Source organism: Microcaecilia unicolor, chromosome 7, assembly GCF_901765095.1.
Source record: "Microcaecilia unicolor chromosome 7, aMicUni1.1, whole genome shotgun sequence".
Taxonomy (NCBI): domain Eukaryota; kingdom Metazoa; phylum Chordata; class Amphibia; order Gymnophiona; family Siphonopidae; genus Microcaecilia; species Microcaecilia unicolor.
In genome coordinates, this window is record NC_044037.1 from 150,383,911 (window position 1) to 150,402,608 (window position 18,698).

An 18,698-nucleotide genomic window follows, 5' to 3' on the forward strand; every position below is an offset into this window, starting at 1 on the left:
AATTGTTCTTGTCACGGAACATAAATAGGTGACAATATAGGGTTGTTGTTTTTTTCCTCTTTCACTTGGGTGGGTTAACCAGGAAACTTGGTATGAAAATTCATAAATATTGAAGTATCTTGAGTTTCAAGTGTATTGGGGATTGATGTTCTCATGTGTGATATATTTGTTCTAAGTCAGATAATTCTATTTTATTGGCAAGTTGTTTAGTTGCCTTTGAGACTGAAATGTTTGTACTGTGGCTTTCCTCCAAATTTTCAATAAAGACATCTTTCAATTAAAAAAAAAAGCAGCAAATAACTCAAAAGGGGAGGTGGGCAGGTTTGTGAGAACAATCAGCCTGCTGTCCTCGGAGAATACCTGCTACATGTAAGTATTTTCACTTTCTCTGAGGACAAGCAGGCTGCTTGTTCTCACATGTGGGGTATCCCTAGCAACCAGGCTCACTCAAAACAACGAACATTGGTCAAATGGGCCTCACAACAGCGAGGGCATAACTTATTGACATGAAACCATAAAACAACAAAGTGCAGCATGGAACAGAACAAAAATGGGTCTGGGGGGGAGGAGTTGGATTCTAAACCCCGAACACCGACTGCCCAAACAGACTGTCGCGTCGGGTATCCTGCTGAAGGAAGTGAGATGTGAATGTGTGGACTGATGACCACGTTGCAGCCTTGCAAATCTCTTCAATGGAGGCTATGTGAGCCACTGACACAGCCATGGCTCTAACATTATGAGCTGTGACATGGCCCTCTAAAGTCAGCCCAGCTTGGGTATAAGTGAAGGAAATGCAATCTGCTAGCCAATTTGAGATTGTGCGTTTTCCGATGGCAACTCCCCTCCTGTTGGGATCGAAAGAAACAAACAACTGGGCGGACTGTCTGAAGGGCTTTGTCCGCTCCACGTAAAAAGGCCAATGCTCTCTTGCAGTCCAAGGTATGCAAACTGCTTTCGCCAGGGTGGGTATGAGGACGGGGAAAGAATGTTAGCAAGACAATTGACTGGTTCAAATGGAACTCTGACACCACCTTTGGCAGGAACTTAGGATGCGTGCAGAGGACTACTGTGTGTTGTGATGAAATGTGATGAAAGGTACTACCAAGGTCTGAAGCTCACTGACCCTACAAGCTGAAGTAACAGCCACCAAGAAAATGAACTTCCAAGTCAAGTACTTCATATGGCAGGAATTCAGTGGCTCAAAAGGAGCTTTCATCAGCTGAGTGAGAACGACGTTCAGATCCCATGACACTGGTGGAGGTTTGAAAGGGGGCTTTGACAAAAGAAAATCTCTCATGAAGCGAACAACTAAAGGCTGTCCAGAGATAGGCTTACCCTCTACACGGCAATGAAAAGCACTAATCGCACTAAGGTGAACTCTTACAGAGTTGGTCTTGAGACCAGACTCTGATAAGTGTAGAAGGTATTCAAGCAGGGTCTGTGTAGGACAAGAAAGAGAATCTAGGGCCTTGCTGTCACACCAGGCGGCAAACTTCCTCCATTTGAAAGAGTAACAGGAGGCGAATTCTAAGCTCTCAACATCCAGGCCGTGAGAGCCAGAGACTGGAGGTTGGGATGTAGACGCGAACCCCTCGTTCTGAGTGATGAGGGTTCCAATCTCCACGGTTCTTCGGAGGACAACTCCAGAAGAAGAGGGAACCAAATCTGACGCAGCCAGAAGGGTGCAATCAGGATCATTGTTCCACGGTCTTGCTCGAGTTTCAGTGCAGTCTTCCCTACTAGAGGTATGGGAGGATATGCATACAGAAGGTCTGCCCCCCAATGTAGGAGAAAGGCATCTGACGCTAGTCTGTCATGGGCCTAAAGCCTGGAACAGAACTGAGGGACCTTGTGATTGAGCTGAGTGGCAAAAGATCCACTGAGGGGGTGCCCCACGCTCGGAAGATCCTGCGGACTACGCCCATGTTCAGTGACCACTCATGAGGTTACATTATCTTGCTCAACCTGTCGGCCAGACTGTTTACGCCTGCTAGATAAGTGGCTTGGAGAAACATGCAGTGACGGCAAGCTCAAAGCCACATCTGGACGGCTTCCTGACACAGAGGTCGAGATCCGGTGCGCCCCTGCTTGTTGGTGTAAAACATGGCAACCTGATTGTCTGTCTGAATTAAGATTACTTGGTTGGACAGCCGATCTCTGAAACCCTTCAGAGCATTCCAGATCACTCTTAATTCCAGGAGGTTGATCTGCAGACCTCTTTCCTGAAAGGACCAGGCTCCCTGAGTGTACAGCCCATCTACATGAGCTCCCCACCTCAGGAGAGATGCATCCGTCATCAGCACTTTCTGTGGCTGAGGAACTTGGAATGGTCGCCCCATGGTCAAATTGGATCGAATTGTCCACCACTGAAGAGAGATCCGAAAGTCGGTGGACAGTTGGATTACATCCTCTAGATCCCCCGCAGCTTGGAACCACTGGGAAGCTAGGGTCCATTCAGCTGATCTCATATGTAGACGTGCCATGGGCGTTACATGAACTGTGGAGGCCATATGCACCAGACATCTCAACATCTGCTGAGCCGTGATCTGCTGAGACGTTTGAACCATAGACACCAAGCACAGAAGGTTGTCTGCCCTTACCTCGGGGAGATAAGCTCGAGCTGTCAGTGTTCAGCAGAGATCCAATAAATTCCAATTTTTGGACTGGGGTGAGATGGGACTTGGGATAATTTATGACAAACCCCAGTAGCTCCAGCAATTAAAGTCATTCACATGGACTCCAGAGCACCTTCCCTCGAGGTGCACTTCACCAGCTAATCGTCGAGATAAGGGAACACATGCACTCCCAGTTTGCATGGCGATGCTGCAACTACAGCTAGGCATTTTGTAAACACTCTGAGTGCAGACGCCACGCCAAAAGGCAGCACACGGTACTGAAAGTGTTGTGTTCCTAGCCAAAACCGAAGATACTTCCTGTGAGCCAGAAGTATCGAAATGTGTGTGTAAGCATACTTTAAAGTCCAGAGAGCATAGCCAATCGTTCTTTTGAATCATGGGAAGAAGGGTGCCCAAGGAAACCATCCTGAACTTTTCTCGAATAAAAAAATTTGTTCAGGGACCTTAGGTCTAGAATGGGACACATCCCCCGTTTTCTTTTGCACAAGGAAGTACCTGGAATAGAATCCCAGCCCTTCTTCCCTGGTGGAACGGGTTCGACTGCTTCGGTCTGTAGAAGGGCGGAGAGTTCCTCTACAAGTACCTGCTTGTGCTGGGAGCTGTAGGAATGAGCTCCAGGTGGGCAATTTGGAGGTTTGGATTCCAGATTGAGAGTGTATCCTAACCGGACAATTTGAAGAACCCACCGGTCGGAGGTTATAAGAGGCGATCTTTGGTGAAAAAGCATTAACCTCCCCCCAACTGGCAAGTCGTCCGGTATGAACATATTTACTGAGGCTATGCTGAACTGGAGCCAGTCAAAAGCCCGTCCCTTGCTTTTGTTGGGGAGCCGCAGTGGCCTTAGGCGCACGCTGTTGACGAGAATGAGCGCGCTGGGTCTGAGCCTGGGCAGGCTGCCGAGAAGCAGAAGTGTACCTACGCCTAGCATAGGAACAGGGAGGACTCCTCTTCCCTCCAAAAAACCTCCTAGACGAGGATGCAGTAGCAGAAGACGCCCAGCAGGAGACAGAATCCATAGCATCAATGTGCTTCTTGATCTGGTCAAAAAGATCCTCTACTTTCTCACCAAAAAGGTTATCCCCCCGGCAAGGAACATTCACTATCCGCTGCTGGACCGAATGATCCAGGTCACAGACACGCAGCCATGAGAGTCTGCGTATCACTATACCTTGGGTAGCGATCCTGGATGCTACATCAGAAGTGTCGAACGTATCCCTGGCCAGGTATTTTCGACATGCCTCCTGCTGTCTGACCACCTGGCGAAAAGGCTCAGCCTGCTCCGGAGGGAGTGCATCAACCAAGCTGGACAGTTGACTCACCGAGTTCTGCAAGTGGACACTCATGAAGAGCTGGTATGTCTGGATCTTGGTAGTAGAGAGTTGCACGGGGACAGAAATCTTACCCATCCCCGCCCGTCCCTGCTGGAATCTTACCCGTCTCCACTGGAATCTTACCCATCCCCACAAAAATTTAACCCATCCCAACCCATCCCAGTAAAATTTAATGGTACATAAAAGAAAATTCCACTCAGCTCCCTCAGTCTGTCTCGGGATTTGAGCCACAGCACTGTAGGCAAGGAAGGACCGAAAGTTGGAACTGGAACACACTGGTGCGCACATGTAAGATTTGTCTCTGATTCACTGGCACTGTGTGCTGAGAGGTCACCACATGCACGTGCCAGTAGGTCAGGTGACATCTGATTCTCATGCCTGTGTCAGAGCTGAGGTCTGTGCATCAGCCTGGGAGCAAAGAGGATTAATAGTAACATAGTAAGTGACAGCAAATAGACCTGAACGGTCCATCCACTCATTATCAATTCATCATTAAATCAACAAGTGTGATATTATATACTTGATTATGGTCTTTCTTTCGTGTTTCTGGAACAAAGACCACAGAAGTCTATCTGGCCCTATCCTTATGTTACAACTGCTGGAATTGCCGTTGAAGCCCACTCCAGTCTATTCGTCTTCTCATTGGTGCGACACAGACCGTAAAAGTCTGACCAGCACTGTCCTTATGTTCCAGCCACTGAAGTTGCTGTTTAAGCCTTTTCTAGCCCATCCTAAACCAGACTGCCATATATGAGACACAGATCATACAAGTCTGCCAGGTATCAGCCCTAGTTCATCACAGCCAGAGTCACCATCTAAACGTCACTTGACATCCACACACATGCAGCCATTTAAGGTTAGGTTTTATAAAACTTCCATTTTCTAATTAGAGATCCTTTGTGTTCATCCCATGCCTTTTTGAATTCCGTCATCATTTGTGACTCTGCCACCTCCTTAATGGAAGACTTTCCACATTTGTGCTGTTAAAGCAAGGAAGAGGAGGAGACAGCACTCAAAGAACTTGGTATTCGGTAGATGAGAGGCTGGTGCAGGTGCAGCTTATACTTTCACGGGAATCCCGCTGACCTGCTTCCATCCCTGCGGGAACCCTGCAGGAACTGCCTCCGTCCCCGCGGGAACCCCGCAGAACTGCTTCCATCCCCGCAGAACCCCGCAGGAACTGCCTCCGTCCCTGCGGGAATCCCGTGGGTTCAGTGGGATTCCCGCGAACCCCGTTCAGCTCTCTACTTGGTAGCGAGCATAGCAGCCTGATACGTCTTCCTCCCAAAAAGAGTCCAAGGTTCAAGATTCTCTGCCTGGGGGAGCCAAGGCATAGTCCCTAGTGCTCTTGGCTCTTTTGAGGGCGGAGTCCACCACCATGGAATTGTGAGGTAGCTGAGACCTCATCAATCCAGGTTCACCGTGGATCCAATATTAGGATTCAGTTCTTTTCGGGATCACGGGATTAGACAGAGGGAACGACCAGTTTCGTATAAGGATTTCCTTGAGTACATTATGCAAAGGAGCCGTTGCAGCCTCTGTAGGTGGAGAAGGATAATCCAGGACCTCGAGCATCTCAGCCCTGGGCTCATCCTCAACCTCCATAGGGAATGGAATGACCGCAACCATTTCCCAGACAAAGGCAGTAAAGGATAGACTCTCCGGTGGAGTCAGTCTCCTTTCTGGAGTACCTGAGATCTTCCTCTTCCTACCTCGAATGCTCATCTTCAGTATCGGACAAGACATCTCTCAAAGCAGTCCGAAACTGAGCCTGCCTCAACACCGAGGAGCGACATCCTCGATGGCAATGCCGAGAAGTCGTCGCCCGCCTGGACTGCAGTGACAAAGAGATCCACCGAGGGGGTGCTCCACACTCGGAAGAACTCGCGGAAAAATGCCCATATTGAGAGACCACTGTGTGGTTGCATCTGCTCAGCCTATTGGCCAGACTATTTTTGCCCACCAGATAAGTGGCCTGCAGGAACATACCGTTGTGGTGAGCCCAGCAACACATCCAGACGTCTTCCTGACACAGAAGGTGTGATCCGGTGCCTCCCTGCTTGTTCGTGTAATACATTGCAACTTGGCTGTCTGTTTGAATGAGAACAATTTGGTTCGACAGCAAATCTCTGAAAGCCTTTACAGAGTTCCAGATCACTCGGACCTGATCTGAAGACCTGTTTCCTAGAGGGACATAACATAAAAACATAAGAACAGCCATACTGGGTCAGGCCAATGGTCCATCTAGCCCAGTATCCTGTTTTCCAAACAGTAGCCAAGCCGTGTCACAAGTACCTGGCAGAAACCCAAAGCACGGCAACACTCCATACTAGCAAAAATAAAGTACCAGGGGCCTCAAAAATAGGGAGAGTTCCTTTAATCATACACTTTTATAAAGTAATCTTCAACAAGACCCAACACGGGCCATGTTGGGGTCGCAAAAGTAGCAAGGGCAGTGTGCAGCGATGTAGATTAGCTCAACAAAAATATTGATGGTTGTATGCTGCAACAACGTCTATTCCTCTGCATATAATACAGTGACAACGTGCTTCTGCAGGTGTGGAGTACAAAGCATTAAAAATAATGCGTTGTACCCCACACCTGCAGAAGCACGTTTTCACTGTATTATATGCGGAGGAATATTTTTGTTGAGCTAATCTACACCGCTGCACACTATCCTTGCTACTTTTGCGACCCGACACAGGTGCTATGCGCCGAAACACGGCTCGTGTCAGGTCTTGTTGAAGATTACTTTATAAAAGTGTATGATTAAAGGAACTAAATCCCTATTTTTGAGGCCCCTGGTACTTTATTTTTGCTTGTTGGACTTTTGTTTGTACTTTGCTCCCTCTCTTTGCTGTAACACTCCATACTACAAATCCCAGGGCAAGCAGTTGCTTCCTATGTCTGTCTCAATAGCAGACTATGGACTTTTCCTCTAGGAATTTGTCCAAACCCTTTTAAAACCAGATACACAAACTGCTGTTACCACATCCTCCGGTAAAGAGTTACAGTGCTTAACTATTCATTGATTTAAAATAAATAGGAGGAAATATTTTTTCAAAGTATTTCCATGTAACTTCCTCGAGTGTCCCCTAGTCTTTGTACTTTTGGAACGAGTTAAAAAAATTGATTGCAGTATTTCATAGTCCGCACATGTTTTAACAACCTTGAATAATTTTTTTATAATCTACAAATCTGATCGCCTCACTCGTCGTTCCAATTTTCATATCATTTATAAATATGTTAAATAGTACCGGTCCCAGTACAGATCCCTGTGGTACTCCACTATTCACCCTCCTCCATTGAGAGAAATGTCCATTTAACCCTACCCTCTGTTTTTTTGTCCAATAACCAATTCCTAATCCACAACAGAACCTTGCCTCCTATCCCATGACTCTTTAATCTTCTTAGGAGTCTCTCATGAGGAACTTTATGAAAAACTTTCTGAAAATCTAGATACACTACATCAACTGGCTCACCTTTACCCACATGTTTATTTATGCCTTCAAAGAAATGACACAAATTGGTGAGGAAAGACTTCCCTCAGAGGCTCCTTGAGTTTGAAATCCATCTACATGAACACCCAACCCCAGGAGAGATGCATCCGTCACCAGAAAACTTTTGAGGAATTTGGAATGGTAGTCCCAGAATCAAAATTGGATTGAATGGTCCATCAGAGGAGAGAGAGTGAACAAGCTCTGGAGACACCCGGGTGACATCTGTACATCTATTGTAGCCCGACACTACTGAGAAGCTAGGGTCCACTGGTGGATCTCATGTGAAAGCATGTCACGGGTATCACAACCTGTGAAAGCCATGTGGCCCAGCAGCCTCAATATCTGCCGAGCTGTGACCTGCTGCGAGGCTCGAACCTGAGAAGCCAGAGCAACTAGTGTCTACTCTCGGTCCTGGGAGAAAAGCGCGAACCTGCTGTGTATCAAGCAGGGCTCCAATGAATTCCAATTGCTGAACTAGGTGAAGATGGGACTTGGGGTAGTAGTAGTTCTAGCACCCGAATAGTCTCCCACATGGACTCCTGAGAACCATCCTTTGACATGCTCTTCACCAGCCAATCGTCGAGGTAAGGGAACCCTTGGACTCCCAGCCTGCATAGCAACGCTGTGACTACCACTAGATATTTGGTAAATACCCTGGGAGCGGACGCAAGGCCAAAAGGCAACACGCAGTACCGGTAGTGATTCGTTCACAGTCAAAATCAGAGATACTTCCAGTGGGCTAGAAAGGATAAGAGTATATGCATCTTTCAAAGTCCAGAGAGCATAGCCAATCGTTTTTCTGAATCTTTGGTAGAAGGGTGCCCAGGGAAACCATCCTGAACTTTTCTTTGACCAGGAATTTGTTCAAGGCCCTTAAGTCTAGGATGGGACACATCCCCTGTCTTCTTCTGCATGAGGAAGTGCCTGGAATAGAATCACAGCCCTTCCTCCCCTGGTGGAATGGGCTCAATCATATAGGCCTTTAGAAGGGCGGAGAGTTCTTCTGCAAGTACCTGCTCATGCTGACAGCTGAAGTAGTGAGCTCTCAGTGGGCAATTTGGAGGTTTTTGAAGCCAACTGAGGGTGTAACCAAGGTGGACTATTTGAAGAACCCATTGGTCTTATGTTACAAGGGGCCACCTTTTATAGAAAAACTTCAGCCTCCCCCCAACCGGCAAGTCATCCAGGACGGACACTTTCACAGTGGCTATGCTCTGCTGGAAACAGTCAAAAGCTCGTCCCTTGCTTTGACTGGGGAGCAGCAGGGGACTTAGGTGCACACTGTTGACAAGAATGAGCACACTGAGGTTGATGCTTGAACAGGCTAGCAAGAAGTAGTGGCGTACCTACGTCTGTGAGTAGTAGGCACCCCTCCTCAACTTACCAAAAGACCTCCTAGATGAGGAGGCCGATGCAGGTGCCCGGTGGAGAGAGAAGAAATAGTATCAGTGTGTTTCTTGATTTGGTCAGCAACCTCTTCAACACTCTCTCCAAAAAGGTTATCCCCCCCCCCCCCCCCCGGCATGGGGCATCAGCCATTCTCTGCTGAACCAACTATTCCAAGTCAGAAACACAGCCATGAGAGTCTGCGCATTGCTATACTTTGACCAGAGATCCTGGATACCATGGTCAAAGGTGTCGTAGACACCTCTGGCCATGGCCCAAGACCTAACAACTTGCCTTCTGCTTCTTGGCCAACTGGCGTACCGACTCGGCCTGCGCCAGTGGAAGAGAGTCCGCCAAGTCCAAAAGCTAACACACTGAGTTCCGCAAGTAGACGCGCGTAATGAGCTGGTATGACTGGAAACGGGACACAAGCATTGATATCTGGAACATCTTCCTCCCAAAAGAGTCCAAGGTCCTAGCTTCACTACCTGGGGGTGCAAAGGCAGTGTCTCCAGAACTCTTGGCCCATCTGAGAGCAGATTCCACCACCATGAAATTCTGAAGCAACTGGGGCCTATCAAAACCAGATATGCTGTGGATTCGATACATGGTGTTGATCTTCTTAGGAAGGACATGGACCGACAGAGGGGACTCCCAGTTCCTATCGAGGATTTCCTCGAGTACCTCGTGGACAGAGACAGTCACAGCTTCCCTAGTAGGGAACTCTTAGTCCAGGACCTCAAGCATCTTAGCCCTGGGCTCATCCTCCATTTCCAAATAAAATGGAATAGCCTCAGCCATTTCCTTTACAAAAGGAAGGAACGAAAGGCTCTCCGGAGAAGACTTTCTCCTTTCAAGTGGAGGGGAGGGTTCAGAGGGGATTCCATAGGACTCCTCCTCTGAAAAGTACCTTGGATCCTCCTCTGACTCCCATGAGGGTTCCTCATTTGTGTCAGACAGAAACTCCCCGTGGGAGGGCTACGACCGAGCCTGCCTCGACTTAGAGGAGCCAGGTCCCCAAGAGGGGCATCAAGGAATCGGCTCCCACCTCGACTCTGGCAAAGCTTCCTCCACTGACGTTGAGGGGGGTGACAGCAAGCACCCCCAATACTGCTGTACACTGTTGCAAAAGGCCATCCAACAGCTTAGGGAGCAAGGCACGGATACGCTCATCGAGGACCAATACCAGAAATGGCTGGGGTGCCGGCTCTGAGACAGGCTGCAGTACTGATGGGGCCAACAGGAGTCGGGTCTTGGCTGCATGGAGACAGATGCATCAGTACCTCCTACATAGAGGGGGAGTGATACTCCCAGCACCAACACTTCTCGGCTGCTGAATCCCTCGATGCCCTCGAGCTCCCGGCACTATGTATCAAGGATGAGCACTACCTATGCTTCTTGGCCTTCGCCTGAAGCTCGGTGTCGAGACTCCTCGGTGCCGATGAGGACGACTTCGAATCATCATGTTGCATCGGGGTCGGGTTCAACACTGGTCAGTCCCGGGGGCCCTGTCCAGCAGCCGGTGTCAAGACAGGCGAAGACCCACCCGACGCACTACTACTTCCAGTGTTTATGGGTCTCAAAACAGCCATATGGACCAATGCTCCCAATGCAGTCTTCGACGTCAATAACGACAACGATGCAGACATCGAGGATTCGGACCTGGCTCCAAAAATCCTCTCACATTGAGCCTCTTGATGCCAACAAGGATGCCAACAAATACTCACTTCGCCTTGAGGTCGAGTCCAATGCTGGCCAGTCCCAGGGGCCCTGCACAGCAGACGGCATCGAGGCTGGTGGAGACCCACTCAATGCACCACTGCTCCCAGTATCTACAGGTCTAGCAGCCATACGTACCGACACTCCAGATGCCCATGCAGTACCAGATGTCGAAGCCAAGGAAATCGGACCTGACTCCAAGAATCTTCTCTCCTTGATCCTCTCTGGTGAACTGGGTCCCTTTCTTCATCCGAAGACAAAAGGACATAGTTGGCAGGGCTACGGTCGGGCCCTAAACACTGAAGACACCAAGAATGGGTGTCTTTGCCAGAGATCGACCGATTGCACCGGGAACAGAGCTTAAAGCCACTGGGAACTTTAGTGGACATGGAAGGAAAAACAAAACGAAAAAAAAAAAAATCGAAAAGTGCGATGGTGCCTGAAAAATGTGGCAAGGCACCACAAAAAAAAAAACATCATAGGAAAGACCCAACCGGGTCTAAATGCAGCCTAAGTTACAGAAAAAGAAAAGAAACTTAAAAATTGGGAAAAGGAAACAAAGAAAATACGGGTGGGACAAAAACCTGACAAGGCACAGCAAAAAAGCCACTGCTGCAAACAGGATATTGGGCTAGATGGACCATTGGTCTGACCCAGTATCACTATTCTTATGTTCTACTCCAGCTCCTGAGCTGAAAGGTTAAATGAATTTTTACATAATTCACTATCCAACCCAGGTGCTTGAAGAGAGAAATCACTTGCCATGGCTGCTCATGAGTCCACCCCACAGTCGTCCTGGATCAGCCAATTATCCAGGTACAGTGCACATGAATGTCCCGCTGTCAGAGGTGTGCTACCACCACCACCATCTCTTGGAAAAGGTCCAGGGCACTGTCACCAGTCTGAAGGGGAGAGTCCTGAATTGGACTCAATACACAAAAGTGCAGAAAGCAATTGTGAGGTTACTTTATGGCAATTGCCTCTGCCAGGTCCAATGAAATCAGAAACTCACCCAGTCTGATCACGGCAATAACCGACCACAGGGTTTGCATATAGAGGTATAAAACCCTCAAGATCTAAAATAGGCCTGCAGGAGCCACCTTTCTTGGGGATCACAACATAGATGGAGTTACGCGCACCCCCCCCCCCCCAAACCTTCTTCCTGTCGAGGAATCAGCTTCACTACTCCAAGCTGCACTGACTGCTGGAGCGTAGTTCCAACTGCTTCTCTTTTGAGGGGAGTACGACCACAAGGAGTTGCCATAAAAGCAGCAAAAACATGGGAAAATTAGGTTCTTACCATGATAATTTTCTTTCCTTTAGTCATAGCAGATGCAGCCATTACAGATGGGTTGTGTCCATCAACCAGCAGAGGGAGATAGAGAGCACACTTTTTCAGTGCTTCACACCAGCTTGCTCCACTGCCTCTCTTCAGTATTTGAAGCTTCCAAAGCAGTATGGCAAACCGCAATGGGAATAACATGAGCTTTCCTCACAGCGAACGATGGCCCTACAACAAAGGGCATTAACTCAGAATGGAGGGAATGAAACATCCTCCCAGAGAGCATAAACTCATCCTCCACTGAGACATAACTGGAGGGAATAAACTCATCCTCCCGGAGGGAATAAACTCATCCTCCAAAACATGAAACTGGAGGGAATTAAGTCATCCTCCTTTAATTGAACAAGAATCCTGAAAACTGTTTTCCGACTTTCTCCCAAGGATGGAATCTCCAGGAAACATGAACAGAACCTGAAATAGATTTACAGCAGATAGCAATCAGACAGGGAGGGATCATGGCTGCATCTGCTATGACTAAAGGAAAGAAAATTATCACAGTAAGAACCTAATTTTCCCTTCCTTGTCATCAAGCAGATGCAGCCATTACAGATGGGATGTATCAAAGCAATCCCTAGATAGGGTGGGAACAAACCACACCAAGCGCCAGCACTTGCGCTACAAAATGTGCGTCCCTCCTGGCAGCCACATCCAGCCTGTAATGTCGAGCAAAAGAGCTTAGAAGCCCATGTTGCTGCACTACAAATCTCTTGAAGAGAGAGTGCTCCAGTTTCAGCCCAAGAAGAGGAAATTCCTCTAGTGGAATGCGCCTTAAAGGCATCAGGCGGAGGCCGGCTGGCAAGCAAATAAGCTGAAAAGATAGATTCTTTGAGCCAGCGGGCAATAGTGGCTTTAGACGCTGGAGACCCTCTGCGAGGACCTGATAGCAAAACAAACAGATGATCAGAGGTCCTGAAAGAGTTAGTAACTCGCAGATACTGCAGCAGAGTCCTGCGCACGTCCAACAGGTGCAATTGCCCAAAAGATTCTGGAAACTCCTCCTTCGCGGGCCCACCCCGGAGGAGTCAGAAAACACTCTTACCTCACTGGACCGAGTATCACAGCTCTGGTCCCTCAGAAAAAGGCAAGGAAAAACCTCTCCTTTTTTTAAACACTGTGAGGAAAGCAGAGGTAAATAGAACTCCGGAGGCTCAGTTGAGTGGGAAAGGCAGGGAAAGGGCGAACCTATGTACCTGCATCCACTGTTGGTGGGGAAGGACAGGGAAAGCTAAGCAATGTGTCCACATCCACGGAGGTATGGGTAAGGCAGGGAAAGAGCGAACCTATGTGCCTTTAAAGTGAAGCTGCTATAGCCTCCAACACCCCTGCTATCAACTGGCAAAAGCACAGCAGCAACCTCCAGGCAGATTTTAGATGGAGCTCGGAGAAGCTGCAGCCACTCTGCTAGGGGAGATAGAGAATACTGAAGAGAGGCAGTGGAGCAAGCTGGTATGAGGCACAGAAAAAGTGTGCTCTCTATCTCCCTCTGCTGGTTGATGGACACAACCCATCTGTAATGGCTGCATGTGCTTGATGACAAGGAATCTGCGTATTCCAAGACACAGCTCTGGTGTACCACTTTCAATACCCACTGGTTGGAGGTGACGCAGACCCACATCTATTTCACCACAAAAGCCAGTCTCCTACCTTCACCAACAAGGGGTCCAGCAAGCTCTCATTGGAGTCCCTTACCTACACCCTGAAGGTCAAAGAACCTTGTCCCAAAGACTCTGTGCATCCCCTAAAGGACCCATACCTCAGTTTACGGTCCCCTCCCCCCCCCCCCAAGGAGTCAGAGACCATACAAGAGTGGTTCTCTGGAAGGTGCTGAAGCCTAACTTCTCCTAAGTCCTTCAGTAGTTTCTCCAATCCCTCCTCAAACAGTAAGTGACCCTGAAATGGTAGCTTACCCAGGTCTGCATTAAAGGCAGCATTGGACATGCAATACCTCAACCACAACCACCTTCAGGCCGCCACCACAGAAGTTAGCATCTGAGAAGCAATGCACACCAAGTGAAAATAACTGCCAAAAATGCAGTCCCTGACTCGAGGCGCTGCTGCACAAAGCGCAGCAGGGCGCAAGCTACACAGAGAGCAGGACAAGAGAAAGTCAAGGCCTGCTTTGGCAGCTGGCTCCACCTTCCTGAAATCAAAATCCTAAAGCACCAAGCTCCCTTCCACCAGGATCAGCATCTTATTCATAGTCACAGCTATGAGTTAGGCATTCACCTTGGGGAACTGAACCACCTGCTCAAGCCTTCCTAAGGCAAGGATTAGAGCCTGCTCAGAAGCCTGGTTTCCCTGAGAATGACCTCTAGGACTTCTCACTCAACCAACACCCTTTGGGAAAAGGTCCTATGAAACTGAAAAGCTGCCTGAAGCCCTGCAGGATGGGGTTTCCTCTCCTGAGGCCTCGTAAGGGGTAGGGCTGAAATACGCAGGGCCTGTGTGACCAATTCAACAAGCCGCACCAGCTCCTCCTACCTAAAAAGCTAGACCCTCAAGGATTCCTCATCCTCAGCCAGGGATGTCAGTCTGAGTAAGCCCCTTATAATCGGACAGCCCTCCATGCTTTACTCTGCAAAGTCCCAAGAGTCTCCAGATGTGGACCCAGAATGCAGTAAGTCATGGCACATGCCAAGGCTCCAACTCAAATTATGCAGTTTTTTGGCACCAAAGGTTGCATTTACCATGGCTCTTGAAGGTCTCACGGGAACACACCTGTGGTATCAAACGCCTACAACTGAAGGATATCGCCAACACAGCCTGGCAAGTATATTCTAACACTTGCATCCACTGAGCCCCCCTGATCCCAGCTTCTGAATTGGATAAGCAGAAGGGCCTTCGCTCCTCCCAACCTTGAGGGCTCCACACACTGGCCCTACTTAATGGGGGAGCAGCAGCAAAATGGCTGTTGGCCCCACCCAAACTGGGTGCTTCTTGGACCTCCCCACCCCAGGTCTATTCGCTCTCTTTCGTTATTCATTCTCACTTCCCTCCCTCCTTTCACCCCAACCCCATTCTTTCTCCCTCCCTCCAATTCCAACTGTTCTCTCTTCCCTCCTTTGAGCACACCAGGTCCATTCTTCTTCCTTCCCTCCAATTCCAATATCTCTCTCTCTTCCCTCCCTCTAGTTATACAATGATGTCTCTTTCTCTCTCTTCCATCCACCCTCAGATTCATTATCTCTCTCCATGGCTGTCTCCCTCCCATTGGCCAGCATATCTTCCACTCCCCCTCCCCCCAAGAAGGTGTGAAGCATCCTTCTCCCAAGTCTATTATCTCTCTCCATCTTTCTCACCCTTCCATTGGCCAGTATCTCTCTCCTTCCCTCCGCGCTCAGTCTGGCATCTCTCCATCCACTCCCCTCCCTCAGTTCTACATCTCCCTCTTCCCCCTCCCATCCATCATCTCTCCCTGCCTACGGTCGCTAGGCCCAGGGTGTGAGGGTGGGGTATAATTGAGAGGGGGGGGAGCTATCTTAAATTTGAAGAGGAGAGGGAGAGATGCCAGACCGTGCACTTGGCGGGGGGGGGGGGGGGGGGGAGAGAAGAGATGCTGGGAGAAGGCAAACAGGAGACGTTGTAGCACATTTTTTAATCGTGACTAAGCCCCCCCCCCTCGGGTACTCCGTTCTGTAGATAAATCACTTATCCGTCCCCTTCTCCTCTACTGCTAATTCTAGACTCCGTTCCTTTTGTCTTGCTGCAACCTCACGCCTGGAACAGACTTACGAGCCTGTGCGTCTAGCCCCATCCTTGGCCGTTTTCAAGTCCAAACCTAAAGCCCACCTCTTTACCACTGCTTTTGACCCCTAACCACTACTCACTTGCCCTGTCCTTTATCCTCACCTATTTATTCCCTTACCCTTAATCGTTCTGTTTACCTGTCTTATCTAGATTGTAAGCTCTTTGAGCAGGGACTGTCTTTTTGTGTATGGTGTACAGTGCTGCATATGCCTTGTAGCACTATAGAAATAATAGTAGTAGAAGATTAATGTGCAGCCCTACAAATAAAGTGTACAGAATTATAAAAAATGTTGTGCAGACTTTTCAAGTTTTATGAGAATTCTCTCAGAAATGTGTCACATCATAAAAAACTTCTGCGGCTAAAGGGTTTATTACATTCCCAGAATAGTAATATCTATTTGCTCAGACCACTAAGGAATCTTTTACCAGCATATATTTTTCTCAGGTTAACATGAAGTACTCTAAATGCCTTAAAAACTTTGGGAAAGGTCATAATATGTTAAGATAAAGAGGCCTAAAAATAAAATGATGTGCCTACTTTAGAAAGGCACATAGGACCTATGTGCATTTGTAAAACACTAGCACAAACTCTGCAAAACAGCAGCTCAATTGAAACCCATATACTTTTTTTTTGTTACATTTGTACCCCGCACTTTCCTAATAAGTAGCTATATTATTATATATTATATATATATATATATATATATATATATATATATATAATTAGCTTATAGGTACGAAACATAGTTTATAAAATTACATCTGAACTATATATAGCTGTTCCTCATGTACATTTTATAAATGCATGCATGACTTAAGTTTTACATAATAAATCTTAATTGATAAAATATTCTTGCTTTACAAAGTTTAAAAACATACCCGTCTGCAGGTTCCTTCAAATCTATGCTATATTCATTAATCTTCGTTCTTAGAGAGCCCTTAAAGAAACAAAATTAATTTACATGAAAGGAAGTATTACCAGATAAAGTCAGCAAGCCTGCAATGGTGAACATAATGTTTAATATAAAAATGATCCCTTTTGAAGTTCAGTGGGTTTTGTTGATCTCAAAAATTACCTGAATTAAGGAGGTTATCTCCACAGGTGCCAAGTCTGCTACAATGGGATTTTCCTGAGCATCTACCCAAATAGTCTGACAGCCAACTTCCTGCACCTCTTCTCGAATATAAGATTTATCTGTATTACAGCCAACACTTCTACAGCTCTCAGACTCCCATTCTTTGACTACGTAGCTATTGTATAATGATATTTCTGTGTTGTTTCCCCTTGATACCACTGAAGTCTCAACACAAGTAGCCTTGCTACTGGTGCAACAATCCCTAAAATCAGAAGTAACATCGACACTCTGGTTTACTTTGATACTAGAAGTGAGTTTGAAAAATTTCAGCATGGCATCACTCTGAAAGTTATCATCAATACTGTTAGTGCTATACACAGTATAAAATGAATCTTCTGAAGCATCTGTACTTGAATCTTCCAAGTCATCTGTGTGAAAGACTGTGGACTCCGTGGTGGGTGACTGCTCTTGTAAAATATGAACATCTTTATATATCTGTACCGCATTATTGTTCAAGGCCAAGGTATCCATGACAAATTCTTCACTATCAATTTGTGATTTCACTTCAGTGTTACAAAATTGATTTTCATTATGAATACCTTGCTGATTCTCTGGGTCATGCTCAGTCAGACTTTTTGAGCCATCATTACAAGAGGACTTCTTATTTATAGGTGACTTCACATAACTTGCATAGTCTGGTCTTTGGACAAAGGCACAAAACCGCTTCTCCCCAATGTTCCCAGTGTTCATATCCTTACACCCTTTGAGACATATGGTATTCAAATCATCCGCTGAAGTTGCAGCTGGCATGATTTCTTTATCCATCCCCTGACCTGAAAACGAATCAGATACAAAGGATGCATCTCCCAAATGATGCTCATGAATCAGGCTGCATCTGGCTTTATAACTTAAAGGTTCATAAATTGTGGCCACCATCTTCATAACTTCTGACTTTGGAATTTCTGAAATCCCCACTTTCTCCTGATCTGAAGGATTACCTGAAGAATTATGTCTAATGTTGCAATATTCCAGTCCCAAATCCTCATAAAGTTTCATTTGGTCTTCTTTATTTTGTCTGCAATTCAAAGTGGCACTGTTTTCAGCCATCTCAATGCTACCAGCTTTACCTCCATTTTTGTTCTGTGAAACGCCAAAATGTATATCATTTTGCCTTCTATGTATTTTACAATCTGTATCCGATAGCTCATCTCCGAGTAGGGGGCTTTCTTCAAACAACATGAACTGACCTCCAGAGTATACTTGTTTTGAAGTACAGGCGATAACTTTCCCTTGATGATTCATTGGTACATTGCTCATTTCGTCACATTCTCTAGTTTCAAAGTACTGCTTGCCTAACTTGCAAGCATGGCTTATTACTTCCTTGGAGCTACAGGTCTGCTCCATGTTCACGGTGATTATATGATCATTAAAGGGTGAGATCTCATGAACATCCTCGTCCTGATAACTCTGATAATTGCAGTTCAGTTTCAAAACCTTCAGTTCTGTATGAATTGATGCCTCATCTAATTAAAAGAGAAACATAATAAAAAGTATATTTTATTAGGATTCATTTACCGCCTTTTTGAAGGAATTCACCCAAAGAGGTGTACAGTAAAAAAACAAATCAGATATGAATAATTATAGCAGTAAAAATATTCAAATAAGAATACAAAGTATGGCACAACATACTACTTACAATGTCAATACAATACGTAACAGAACATTTTAATTCACAGTGTAGGGTAAGCAAAGATAGAACATATAGATTGGTAAGAAAAGTTAGAAAATAAGGTGGCTAATTTAAAGACTATTTAACCTTCAAGGGAAATCCTATCAACTAGAGTAGAATACGGACATGGACATTTAAACGGGGGGATCCCGTGGTGATTCGAATAGAGCTTTATTTTGAATATGTACATACCAGGCCATGATGTAATTAAGATTGATGCAGGATATAGTAT

At 46.7% G+C, this 18,698-nt stretch overlaps 1 protein-coding gene across 1 annotated transcript in view; it reads right to left on the reverse strand.

The window, feature by feature from the left end:
- The window catches only part of RBM44 (RNA binding motif protein 44), a 356,864-nt gene that overhangs the window by 270,641 nt on the left and 67,525 nt on the right, over window positions 1–18,698 (reverse strand). Inside the window, exons 2-3 of the mRNA XM_030209835.1 lie at window positions 16,738–18,260; window positions 16,541–16,599 (exon numbers count right to left, since the gene is read on the reverse strand). Coding sequence (XP_030065695.1) covers window positions 16,541–16,599; window positions 16,738–18,141 — 1,463 coding nt within the window. The 5' untranslated portion in view covers window positions 18,142–18,260. The remainder of the gene's footprint in view (window positions 1–16,540; window positions 16,600–16,737; window positions 18,261–18,698) is intronic.